We start from the raw sequence: 13,424 nt of genomic DNA, 5'->3' as shown, positions 1-13,424 counted from the left end.
TGTTCTGAAATTGTGGAGCTCAGGGTCTGGAAGCAGATTTAGGGTGCTCCTCTACTCTGGTTTTCCCCCTTCCCAGAAGTCTGAATTTATGGAGTAAAACCTGGTGCTGGCTCTTTAATGAGTAGTGGGATCACACCAGTTATTTTCCTCATTTCCTCCAGAAGGAACACATAGATTGGTGTGGGTTCCCAGGATTCTCTGAGGTGGGGAATTGGAATTACAGGGATATGAGCTCTGTGTGAGAGCTGCCCCAGGCTGGAGCTGGACAGTGACCCTTTGTTAGGGCCAGTGGCCGAGCCAAGTCCGCTGGAAGCCGCCTGGAGCATGTGATTGCCCCTGCTTTGGAGAAAAACAATTTTTGCCTGTTTTTGCAAAATGCTGCTCTTATCTTTGAGTGCATTCAGTGCTGTTTGACTCCCTCCCATGGTGATTTTCCCCCCTAATTCCGGTGTGAGGTGCAAATTCGGGAAAAGTGTCGCTGATTTCCCATTTCTGCCCTAGCCTGGCTGTTTTGGGAGGGAGGGGGAAAGTGTTGCTGGGTCCAGCTGGGGCTCTGAGCAGGTCATTCCTCTCTCTGGGTGTTCTTTTAGGGAATGCAGAACAAGTTCCTTGGGGTTTCTTTGACTTGGGGTCTGTAGTCTTGCTGTTGGAGGCAGCCTGATAATGTGATGGCAAAGAAAAGGAAATTGAGGAAGTAAGGTTTGATGTGTAAAAAGCCTCAAACTCCCTTCATCCTTTTTCTCCCATTCCAGACGCTTTCCTGAGAAAGGAACAGAGAAATTTTGATTTTGTTTTCCCTTGCAGAAATACTGAGGAGGAAGAACAGTAGGAAATGAAAGCATCTTCCCACCACCTCATTTCCTCCTTGCTTTAGGCACTTTGCTCTGCATCATCAGCTCGGTGTTGCAGTGAATTGTGTCATTTTTTTCCTGTTTCCACAGCAGTGCAAGAGGGGTTTCAGTGTGTTGAACTTGATTTTATAGTCATTGAAATGCCTATTAAAATATAGCTGTGCCATTAAGCTCACTGCTGTAGTAATGCTTACTAAAGACACCCTCTTAGTGCAATAAGAGTTTCCTGTCATGGCAAGGGAGAGGCTTGAAGATTTATGGGGCTGATGTTTCAGGGATGTTCACAGGGAGCTCTGTGGCCTTCTGGAGCACCAAGTTGGGCCTGGGGGAGCTTTGACATTATTTGTGTGGGTTTAGCCTGGAGCACTGTGTTGGGAAGCACTTGAGGGTTTCTGAGTCCCTTTCACATGCTGGATTTAAGGGTGAGCTTTTGACATTTGGGAAGTTCCCCCTCTGTGTGTTGGACATAAACTAAATCAGGAGATGTTTCACTCAACATGAGGAGCTCCTCTCCACGAGGGTGGCAGAGCACTGGAACAGCTGCCAGGGAGGACATGGGGCCTCCTTCTCCAAGGGAGACTCTCCAAACCCACCTGGATGTGGTTTGGGGATGGACTGGATCATCTCCAGAGGGCCCTTCCAACCCCAGCTCTTTTGGGGTTCCGTGGCTGGATTTGGGACTCCTCCTGGGACTGCCCTTGCTGTTGATTTTTTGGGGTTCTGTGGCTGGATTTGGGATGTCTCCTGGGACTGTCCCTGCTGTTGATTTTTTGGGGTTCTGTGGCTGGATTTGGGATGTCTCCTGGGACTGTCCCTGCTGTTGATTTTTTTTGGGTTCTGTGGCTGGATTTGGGACATCTCCTGGGACTGTCCCTGCTGTTGATTGATTTTTTTGGGGTTCTGTGGCTGGATTTGGGATGTCTCCTGGGACTGTCCCTGCTGTTGATGTTTCTGCTGTCCCTGGGCAGGCTGGCCCCTGGCAGTGCTGGCTGAGGACGGGGTGGGTGCGGTGCTGCTGCCAGGGGAGGGCAGGGATGGGGGCACATGGGGCAGGAGTGGGTGTGGAGCTGCAGCTCTGCCAGTTCTGGTCACTTCTCCTCTCCTGGGGACCTTGGCTGGAGGACGTGGCCTGACTCAGCACCAGCCCAGGCACGTTTGATGCTCTGCCAGCACTGACCAGAAGCTGGATGAGTTCCTCTTCCCTCCAGCCTTTAACTCTTGGCCTTCTCCTGCCCTGCAGACCCCTGGGGGCAGTTTCTACATAGCAGTGTTGAAACATTTGTGAATTTTCTAATAACCACGTGTGGAGGTGGTTTTGAGTTTTGCTGAATTCCAAGCACCAAAATCCCTTTCTTGAGGCACAAAATTGTTTTTTGGGTGAGCACAGCCAATGCTCAGATGCTGTCCTTGCCTTCCTGGAGGATGGTGCTGGAGCAGGAGCCAAGTTACAGCTCCTTAGTGGCCCCCAGTGAAATGGAGGAGGTCTGAGGGAACATCAAAACTCACTCACTCTGTGATTCTGAGTTAGCACAAGACAGATGCCAAAACATCTGCCTCGGGACCAAGTTTTGTGTTAGTCTAAATCAGCATCTTGCTTTTCCTGCAAGAGCCAGTGTTGAGAGCTCGGGGTGATGTGATTACTCTTTGCATCCAGGGTGTTTCACTTAATGGACTTCTTAATATTAAAAATCAATTTGGATGTTCTTGATTGTGCCTCTTGTTAGCTGTGCATTATGGCACATTAATAATGCTGTTAGAGTCAATAATGATGTGTATATATATATATTTTAGCACTAGTTTCAGCTTTATACTCTCATACTTGGTGGTGAAGTACTCTGAATGCAGATTAGCCAGGAGGAGGGGGGAGAGCTGGTAAAATGGTGACTGAGCAGCTCACTTCATTAGCTCCCTAAAAATAAAGTGTCTGCCTTGAAAGGGGGGAGGAAGGAAAGCAAGAAACTGAACTTGCTTCTTGGAAATCTTGGCTTCATCCAGAACTCTTCATTTCACAGAATCCCAGATTTATTCAGGTTGGAAAAGAGCACCAAGATCCTTCAGGCCAAGCTGTGCCCAGTCCCCACCTTGTCCCCAGCCCAGAGCCCTGAGTGCCACATCCAGCCCTTCCTTGGACACCTGCAGGGATGGGGACTCCAAACCTCCCTGGGCAGCCCCTGACAATGCCAAATCACCCTTTCCATGGGGAAATTCCTGCTGATGTCCACCCTGAGCCCCTCCCCAGGTGCAACATTTCTTGTCTTCTTTTTGCTTTTCCTGGGAGCAAATCCTGATCCCCCCTGGCTGTCCTCTCCTGTCAGGAGCTGTGCAGAGCTGCAAGGTCCCCTCTGAGCTTTCTCCAGGTTTTATTTCTTTCTGTATTTTTTAATGAGTGCAGAAAGGATAAGTGAGCCTCTTGTTTTGCCCTCCTTGAGCTCTGCCAGCAGGGCTCAGCTGGGTGGTTGCACTTTGGGAAGGCACCAGGCCCCAACTTTGGGATTGTTCTGGATTTCTGAAGTTTCCTCAGCTTATTAATTAATTCCCACTGGGTGGTGAGTGGTGAGACACCAAATGTGGTGCAGGACACGTTGCTGCCTTTGCCATCTGGTGTGAAACCTGGGGTGCTTGGAAAGGCTTGGTGGCCCTTCACTCTCTGTGTCCTGACTTTGTAAGAGGGAACCAGGCTGGCATTGCAGGGATTTCAGCCTGAGGGGTTCCAGGGTTCTCTCACCCTCAGCAGATGCCCTGTGTAGTGATGGAGGAGTTTGCAGGGGAGCCATTGTGTGTTTCTGGAGTTTGCTGCTCCCACAGAGGGGGAGTGAAAGGAGCTGTCTCACCTTTGTAAGGGAAAGTGGTGATAAATCCTTTCTATCTACTTGAACTTGGGGGATTTGGGCTAATCCTGTGATAAAAGTCACATTTGTGGATTTAATCAATAAGATTAGAGCATCACTGGGCAGGAGGAACCTTGAGCTGGATTTTCTCCTTTAGCTTGGTGGTAACTGTTCAGATCTGAGAATTTCTCCAGGCTTCTCCTCTCTTTAGGAAATGAATTTTTTGGGAATGTTTGGATAACAGAATAATTAAAATATTGAGAAAGAACTCTGACTCAAGCTTGGTGAGACCAGGAATGACAAAACCCAAGGTGAAGGTGAGAGGATCCACCCTTGGTTAATGCACACATGAAATAATTGTCTTTAACAGTTCTCAGGTGCAACTCCTGACTCAAACACTGCTTTTTTCTTTTGCTTCTCCATTAGCCTCAGGTGTAGAAATTAGAAACTCCTCTGGGTGAGTAGCAGAAGACTAAGGAATCTACCTGAATACTCAAATCATCCACTTTCATTTAAGGGAAAATAGGAAAACCTTCAGGCATCTTTTAATACCAGAGAATTTACAAAAGACTTTGCTTTCACCTCTGCAATTTGTCTGCTTTTATTGAAAAAGCATAGTTAGGATTTAGTTTGTTTTTTTTTTTTTTTTTAAAGCCAGTGTAAAATAAAGCTGGTAATGTGTTAAATGTAGTTTGGTTTCATTCAGGAGTTCAGAATGATTAATACAGCCTTTAAAGCAAAGTAATACCAGGGAATATTACTTTGTAACATTTTTATGCTATTTTAAGATATCTCACCTTTTGTACAGTTAGAAAAAACTTTTTCAGGATAAATTGCTGTTACCTTTGTTTGCTTTCTCCTTTGTTTCCACCACTAATTCTTCTAGTGTTGGCCTCCTCATTTTTCTGATGTGTGCAGACTGAGTGCAGCTCACAGAGGTGTTTGTTTTGTGTTTCTGAATGGTAAATGGGGCTTTGGTGCAATTACTGTAATGCCCTGCTCAGTGTTCCTTTCTTTACCAACTCTTAGAGCTGAAAAAATTCCTTTTTCTGTGCCCACACTTAATCCTTTGCTTTTGGCACTTTGGGACCCTTGGGTGGATGTTGGATTTTTTAAATTAAGCAAAACATACTTCAGTTAAACAAAAAACAACTTAAAAAAATCAAAACTTATACCTCAGGTTTTTAAATATTTTAAATGATAGCTCAGGATACAGTTGATGAGACAAAATGCCAACATACCAGTTTCATGCTTTACTCCTCCAGACTTTGTCTTTTCCTTTAATTAAAGCCTTGTCGTTTGCTCCAATCAAACATTTTCTATCACAACATCTTTTGATGCCACTGCACATAAAAAACCTTCCCATGAGGAGGAGTTACCTGCTCCCTTGCAGGGGAGTTTGGGTGCAGTTCAAGCCTTGCTTTGTAATCACACGGGTGGAATGCACTCTATAGTTACTTGGGTTGTTTGCTTCATGATCTGTCAGTGCTGTTGGAAGCCAGAAATGTGATTTATTTTCTCTTGCAGACGTATTTTTCACACATTATATATATTTTTGAAGATAAATCACCCCTCCCTGGCTCCTCAGTCAGCTGAGGTCAGTGGGAGCTGGCGTGGGCAGTAATTACCATTTGATGGCTGTTTGTCATCTTCTGTCAGAAGAATTGGTCATTCCTCTGCAGCTCCTGCTGCCTGACCTTCCTTGTTGTGACAGACACCAGTTTTAGCACTCTTGGGCATAAATTTTAGTGCCTTTTATTCATAGCTGCCTTTGATCCTCAGCGTTATTCCACTTAAATGCTGGAGTAATGCTCAGCTGAAGTGTGAATTGAGTACAGGACCGGTTTTTAATCTGTTATAATGCAAATTTTTCCTGGCTGGGATGTCTGGTGTGAGTCAGTGAAGTTGCTTGTCAGGGTCCTGGAGGTGGGAGACTGTCCTTGGATTCATTTCTGGATGTGTGAACATCCCAGGGGCCTTGACTGAGCTGTGAGCACTGAAGGGATCTCAGTAAACACCACAAAAACACCACAAGGATTGGCTTTTTTTTTTGTGTTGCACTCCAGCCACACAAGTTTGGAGGAGTTAGGGCTGTGTAACTTGGTTTTCCCTGCTATGCACAAAAGCTGAAATGAGAATATTTCTGAGGAGTGTTTCCAAGCAGACTCTCCCACGTGCTCAGTTTTAAACTGTGAACAGTTTAAAATGCTCATTTTTGTTAAGGCTTTTCTCAGAATCCCCTTCTCCTGCAGGGTAGCATTTATGGCTCTCAGATATCCTGTGCCAGATACCTGGGAGGGAGAGTTTATCTGTCTCTAATAATGACAAAATTAAGGAAAACATTAAAACACAAATAGCTTGGCTTGTTTTGATGTCTAGATAAACTGTTCCTTTTTAAAAGCTTCATTTAAATCCTGGTGATATTGGTCTCTGCAGTGCACCTGACCTTTATTCTTTCTACCCTGTAGTGTGTTTTAATTCCATTAATAATCTTCCTTCTTATAGAGTGTTTTCCAAAACGGTTTTTTCATGGTTTTTTTTCCACTTGTGCACTCAGATTTATTTATTTAGCTCTTCACTCGAAAGTCTGTCAAGGCAGAGGAGTTCTGCAGAGAAAAGGACCCAGCCACCCTGGGTGGGTTGATTTATGGTGAGCCAGTGGGTTATAAATTGATTTATTGGTGAGCCAATGGATTATGGATTGATTTATGGATGAGGCAGTGGGTTATAAATTGATTTATTGGTGAGCCAATGGATTCTGGATTTATTTATGGGTGAGCCAATGGATTATGGATTTATTTATGGGTGAGCCAATGGATTATGGATTGATTTATGGATGAGCCAATGGATTATGGATTTATTTATGGGTGAGCCAATGGATTATGGATTTATTTATGAGTGAGCCAATGGATTATGGATTTATTTATGGATGAGCCAATGGATTATGGATTTATTTATGCGTGAGCCAATGGGTTATGGATTGATTTATGGATGAGGCAATGGGTTATGGATTGATTTATGGGTGATCCAGTAGTTTATGGTTGATTTATTGGTGAGCCAGTGGGTTATGGATTATTTATTGGTGATCCAATGGATTTTATTTATTGGTGAGCCAGTGGATTATGGATTGATTTATTGGTGAGCCAATAGATTATGGATGGATTTATTGGTGATCCAGTGGGTTATGGATTGATTCATTGGTGAGCCAATGGGTTATGGATTATTTATTGGTGAGCCAATGGATTTATTTATTGGTGAGCCAGTGGATTATAGATTGATTTATTGGTGATCCAATGGGTTATGCATTATTTGTTGGTGAGCCAATGGATTATGGATTTATTTCTTGGTGAGCCAATGGATTTATTTATTGGTGAGCCAATGGATTATGGATTTATTTATTGGTGAGCCAATGGATTATTTATTGATGATCTGGTTGTGAGCTGGAATTCCAGGGGTTCTGGGGAGAATAAATTTCTGGAGTCTGGAACTGAGGAGGCAGTGAGCTCTGTGCCCCGTCCTCGTGCTGGGATGAGAGCTCCCCTGGTGCCCACTGGGATGTTCCTGGGGTGTGACCATGATCAGATTTGGGCTCAGAGCAGGGGTTGTGTGCAGTTCCAGCTCCTGCAGATGGGGTTTGTGGTGTTGGTCTCTGTAGTGCAGGAGATGTGCTGGGGTGGCAGGGAGCTGCCAGGGAGGGCAGGTCTGGATCCCACCACTCATGGCCTCACGTAGAACTCTGCCACAGGTTTGGAATTGGAGGGGTTGTTGGAAGTGCTGTGTTACCTGTACTGAGTGTGGAATGGGTTGTGGATGCTCTGTGAGCTCTTGGTCTGAAATCAGTTTTCTCTGACAGCCACATGTGCCTTACCCAGTTCTTTCTGTTCCAGTAAAACGTCCCTGAGCCCTGCCCTGGGAACCGAGGCAGAAAGAAAAGCAGTGAGAACCTCAGGGGTGGGAGGGAATTCAGAGGTGATTATTACATTCCAAAAATGCTTTTGTTTCCTGAGGAGATACAACAAATAGTGAGAAATTTTGATTTTCAGGTATTATTGATAGTCTTTGGAGGGAGTAGCTGCAGTTGTAAATTGAGGAAGAAACTTCTGTGGGTCCATCTTGAGTAAAGTTCTTTAATTTCAGTCTTCTGAAATATTTCAGTCTCTGCCTTCAATAATGAGAACCCGCCTTAGTATTGGAAGATTTTTCTCCTGCAGAGCATTTACTCCATATAAAACTTATAAAAATTTGGCTTTTGGAGTTGTAACTGTTTTGGTTTTTGGATCGTGAGTATTTTTTTCCCAACCAAACCTGGTTTGTAGCATTCTTTGTCAGATGAATTTGTGGACATTGCCCAGAGTTTCTTTTGGGAGTGGCAGGCAGGAGTGGTCTTTGAGTTCCTGTTGCATTTGTTGTAGTTTATTGTACAGTGGGTTGCTGCAGTTGCCTCAGCCACTCAGAAATTCTGAAATAATATTTTTCAACATCCTATGCATGCAGTAAATGAATGAAATGACTGAGAAATCATCCTTTCATGTTAGGGTGGCAATTTGAGTTTTCTGAAGACACTTTGTAAGTTTTCTGTGTGTTGAGCTGACAGGGGAAGACAGAGCAGTTCTTTGTAGAACTGCCTAAAATTGACACAAAGTGCTGTGGAAGGCTGGCAAATGCAACAAAAATTGAGTGTATTGCCATGAAGAAGTACAGCATTTTAAACACACTGAGGGAGAGCTTTAGAAAGTGAACTTATGGGGTTTTTTTTGGTTACAAAGGGAATTATTAATGGATTTAAGAACTTGGCTGAATTTTTATACGATTTAATTTATTTTTTTTTTTTAGAAAAAGGTTCAGAATGGCAGTAATGAGTAATAAAAGCAGTGATGTGATGGAACAGCTGGAATTGTTGTCTTTCCTGTGCTAACAGCAGTGTTCCCTCTCTCCAGCTCTCTACAACTACGATGCCAGAGGACCTGATGAGCTCTCCTTGCAGATTGGGGACACCGTGCACATCCTGGAAACTTATGAGGGTAAGATGGCAAAAACTGAATTGAAAACTAGGATTTTTTGGGGGAATTGCATTCCTTTTCTGTTTGTGACCCTCTTGAAGTGGAAGGTGAAGTGAATGGAGATACGTGGTTGATGAGCTGGTGAATAAGCACTGGATTTTCTGGGGAAGAAGAATTTTCCCACAACTGGGTTTGGGTTTGTGTGGATCAGTTGTAGCCTCTCCCCACTTCAGAGAAATGAGAGATGCTTTTTAGGAACCCTTGGGTGATGCAAAAGAACCTGCTGCTCCAGGAATTTAATCTGAATTTGGAAGTCACCTGGATCTTGAGTTATTTTTGTGTCCCTTCTGAGATGGGTGCCTGTGTTAGTGATTTCAGCCTTTTCCAGGTGCCTCTTTGATGTGAAACTCTACAAATATCACCTTTACCAAAACCTCTCCTCCCTGATCCTTGTACAGGGAAATTCCAGTGCTGAGTTTGAGAATCAACATGATGTGGAAGTTGTCACAACGTTTTCAGCTCTTAATCCCAGCAAAATAAAACTTTCATTATATCCTTGAGTTGGAATTTTATGGCATGCTGCAGTTTGGAGAGGTGTGGGGAACACAGAACTAAGCTGTGTGTTTAAAATAGTGTAACATTGTTCTGTGGAAACATGATTTACTTTAATATGTTGATTTAATTTGCTTCTCTAGACCTTGATCTTTTGGTAGGTCTGGGTGATAAATTTATTTTAGTTAATGGATTAATTGTACTTTTAAAAATATTATATTTACTGACACAAACTATTTCAACCACAGTTAATCATCATTTGAAGTGGAATTTTTGAGTTTTCTCATTATTCCTAGGCTGGCCTTTTCTTGGAGCTCAGTTTGCTGCTGCAATGCCAAGTTTGACTCTGAGCAAAGCAATCTCTCCACTATCTGATGTTGCATGCTTTAATAAACCCCTAATAATGCAGGGATTTTAAATGCAAATGGAGTGATTCAAATATTGCACAGCTTTGTACTTCTATATAAAAATAGATTTATTTAATGAATGTGGGAGAAACTGAGCAGAGAATGTGAAATCCTATCAGATGCTGAAACCCTAATAAATGCTGACTGTTCCCAAATAAGTGGGACAGTGGGGATGAGCCACTTTCCCCTGGGCTGGAAATAGAGGAAAACCTTCACCCTCTCAGGGTTTGGAGCACATGGGATGAGTTAATGGTAAAAGAAATGCAAATTCCTGTTCTGCCAAGCACTGATTGCTCATTCCTGACCTGAGATGGGGAAACTTAAAAAAACTTTTACAAATCAAACAATAACAAAGGATAAAAAGTTTACAAAATCTCTTAATATCCTCAATTCAATACTTCAACAGAATTTATCGAACACAACAGACCATAATTATCTGAACCTATTTTAATACTTATAAATAATGAACTTTCTTTACTTTTTAATGTAAGAAAAACTGTAATGTTAGTTCTCCAAACTTCTAACACCCAAATCTCAAAAAACTCTCCTAAACTACATTGAACTGAGACCAAACCTCTCTCTGAGCCTCTCAAAACAAAAGAACTTTCAACACTTCTATTCCTGCAAAACCATCACCAAACCACAGCAACCTAAGCTAAGACAGACATCTGAGTGATGCTGTAACTCTTCCACTGTGCCCAGAGCTGCCAAGATCAGGGGATTATTTGAGTGGTTGGATCTCCTGCTTTCCCTGGGTGGAGTTGCTGTGGATTGTGCCCCTGGGAGGTTTTGCTACAAATTCCCAGGGGTGTGCCAGGCTGAGGTGGGAATGGGCCCATCCAAAGGAAAACCCTCTGATTAAATAATCCTGGCCCAGAAGAGTTGTTGGGAGAGTCAGGAAAGCCTTTTTGCTGAGGATTTTGCCATTCCTACCCCTTTTCCCTGTGGGGAAAGCAGTTGGCTTTTTTGTGGATACCTGCTGGAGTCCACATCCTGCTCCTCACATCCTGAGTATCATCTCCTCCCAATCCAAAATAGATTTGATACTATTTAAAATTAGTTTTCTGCACTACTTCCTAAGCTGAGAGTAGTTTTGAAGACTGGTCTGTGTGGGCTTTGAAGTGGTACAAGTGCATTTTTTGGGTTCTTTCCCTTCTGAATCTGCATTGCCAAGAAAAACTGATGGGAAATCCTTGCTCACTTGGGATCTCTGCAGAAGAGAGATGAGGACCTGGAAGGACTCAGTCTCAGGTCTGCAAGATCTGATTTTAGGACAAATGTAGGATATCTGTTGCTACCATGTACTGGAATTAATTTGAGTTGAACTTTTCCCCTGTTTTTAAAATAATATTTACTTTTGTTGCCCGTGAGTAGAACTTATTTTGGGATTTGTGTTTATTATTAAACTTTTGACATTTTAAATTCTAATTGTAGAAATTTTTTTCTCTCTAAAATGCAAAAAAATTGTGTAGAAAGAATTCAGTGTCTGGATCCTGCAAAGTTCTGTAAAGTTTCAGTCTTAGTGAAAACATCCCCTGTTTTTATGGGACTGAGGAAATTGGAAATGAATGCACACATTTCATTATTAAATACTAAATCTGTGTTCTTCCAAGAACCAAAGTAAAGATGAGGCTACTTTCTGGACTAATTAATATTGAAAATAAAATTAATTTTTTTTTCTTTTAGGAAGTGTTTTAATTTATTTTTCAGTTAGAAAACTTTCTCTGTCCTTCTAATCTGATCCTTAGAGGAAAAGCCAAGCAGGAAAGCCACAGGAATTCCCAAATATCCTGCTCTGCAGGAGGGGTGATTGCCTTTTGTAGCAGGTACCCTAAAACCCAAGCATTTGCCACATTCTGGATTAATACTTTCCACATCTTTATTGTTTTAATTCTGTTTCTTGACATTATTTGATGGAATGTGCAAATGGAACCATATGATCAATAAATGTGGCTGATGAAGGGGAATTGCTGGGAAATGTAACAGAAAATCAACCTCAAGACCAAGATTAACTGTTGGAGCATCAATTAATTTCTAGTGCTGCTCTAGTGAGAAGGGGAGTTTGGCTTCCCAAATAGGGATTTTCACAAAAGTTATTCTTGATATTATGGGAAAATTTCGATTTTGTTGCAGGATTTTTTGTTAGTTTGTTTGTGAATGCAGTGGAACTGTTAAAATGGATGCATTGTTTGAGGGTAACCACAGCAGATTCTTGAGTGTCTTTTGCAGCTTTGACAGACAGAAATATTTCATTGGTGTCTTTTTGGATGCACGTCTCCAGCTGTTTGGTCCCAGATTTCTCGAGGGCAAGGTCTGGTCTGGTCCAGGGATGAGGAGTGCACAGCCTGTGCCAGAGCATCACCTCCTTCCCAGGGAAGGAATTCCTGGAATCCCCCAATGGTTTTTGCTGGAAAGGACCTTAAATCCCACCCAGTGCCACCCCAGCCATGGCAGGGAACCTTCCATCCATCATCCCAGGTGCTCCCAGCCCTGTCCAGCCTGGCCTTGGGCACTGCCAGGGATCCAGGGGCAGCCCCAGCTGCTCTGGCAATTCCATCCCAGCTCTTCACCGCTCTCACAGGGAACAATTCCCAATCTCCCATCCGTCCCTGCTCTCTGGCACTGGGAGCCATTCCCTGTGTCCTGTCCCTCCCTCTCTTGTCCCCAGTCCCTCTGCAGCTCTCCTGGAGCCCCTTTAGGCCTGGAAGGCTCTGAAGGCTTTGAAGTGGTAGAAGTTTGTTTTTTGGGGTTTTTTCCTCTCTGAATCTGCATTGCCAAGAAAAACTCATGGGAAACCCTTGCTCAGTTGGGGTCTCTGCAAAGAGAGATAAGGAGTTGGAAGGGCTCATTCTCACATCCATGGTGAGCTCTGAGCTCTCCCTGGAGGCTTCCCCTCTCCAGGTGAGCCCCCCCAGCTCTCCCATGTTTTTGGGAAGTTGTTTAGAGATGGCCTCACCCTTCAAGTGACCCAGCCCCCATAGGAGCTCCTTCTTGGGCAGCCCCAGTGTCCCCAGCTGCACCAGTGGGAGCTGCATGGGCACCCTGGGCTCCCTGCACAGCTCCAGGTGGGCACCAGCACCTGCAGGAGCCTGGTGGGACCTGCCTGGCCACAGCAGCAGCTCTGCAGGAGCAGCAGGGCAGGTTTGGGCTGCTCTCTTCTCCATGATGATGGCAGCTCTGGCTGCAAAACTCCAGGAAGGAGAGGTTCATCCATGGGGAGCTGTCTGTGCCACAGGGCTTTTATTGCACAGGATGTCCTGAGGCAGCCCAGGAGAGAAGAAATAATGATTGTTTGTTCTCCAGTTTGTGCAGTGCATCTGATCACAGTTCTGTTGTTCAGCAGTTTAAACTCCAGGACTTCAAAATGTTGCTTTATTCATCTGAAACTGTGGGAATTCAGTTTTTTATTAGGATTGGAGTCTGTGCACGGGTTTCAGGCAGTGGAGGGGAACACAGGCAGAAATGCTTTGGCTCCTTTGCACCTGGCCATGGCTGGGAGTGCTGGTTTCAGCAGTAGCAGTAGTTTGGTGTTCCTTGGGAAGCAGCAGTGGGAGTGTGGGATGTGAGGCTGTGGCAGCCTCTGTTGGGAGGTGAAGTGTGGTGGTTACAAATTGGAGATTTTTGAGGTGGCGCTAACCCAGCCCCGAGTGCTGCAGGGAGGAGGTGATGAATCCCTCGGGCTTGTGCTGCAGGAGACCAGACTGAAAAATCCCCTGTGCTTCTGCCTTTCATTTGGATTTCTGGCTCCACGTTGTGCATAATGAATTTATCAGCATGTGTTGGTTC

General features: G+C 44.0%; 1 protein-coding gene across 2 annotated transcripts in view; it reads left to right on the top strand.

Moving 5' to 3' along the window:
• DOCK1 (dedicator of cytokinesis 1) overlaps positions 1-13,424 on the top strand; it is a 277,666-nt gene that overhangs the window by 14,585 nt on the left and 249,657 nt on the right. For both annotated transcript variants that reach the window (XM_077182775.1, XM_054637087.2), the window contains exon 2: positions 8,617-8,700. In XM_077182775.1, the coding sequence (XP_077038890.1) occupies positions 8,617-8,700 (84 nt within the window). The remainder of the gene's footprint in view (positions 1-8,616; positions 8,701-13,424) is intronic.

The sequence above is a fragment of the Agelaius phoeniceus genome, chromosome 9 (assembly GCF_051311805.1).
Source record: "Agelaius phoeniceus isolate bAgePho1 chromosome 9, bAgePho1.hap1, whole genome shotgun sequence".
Taxonomy (NCBI): Eukaryota; Metazoa; Chordata; class Aves; order Passeriformes; family Icteridae; genus Agelaius; species Agelaius phoeniceus.
The sequence above is the reverse complement of the archived record's forward strand: the minus strand, read 5'-3'. Positions and strand labels throughout refer to the sequence as shown.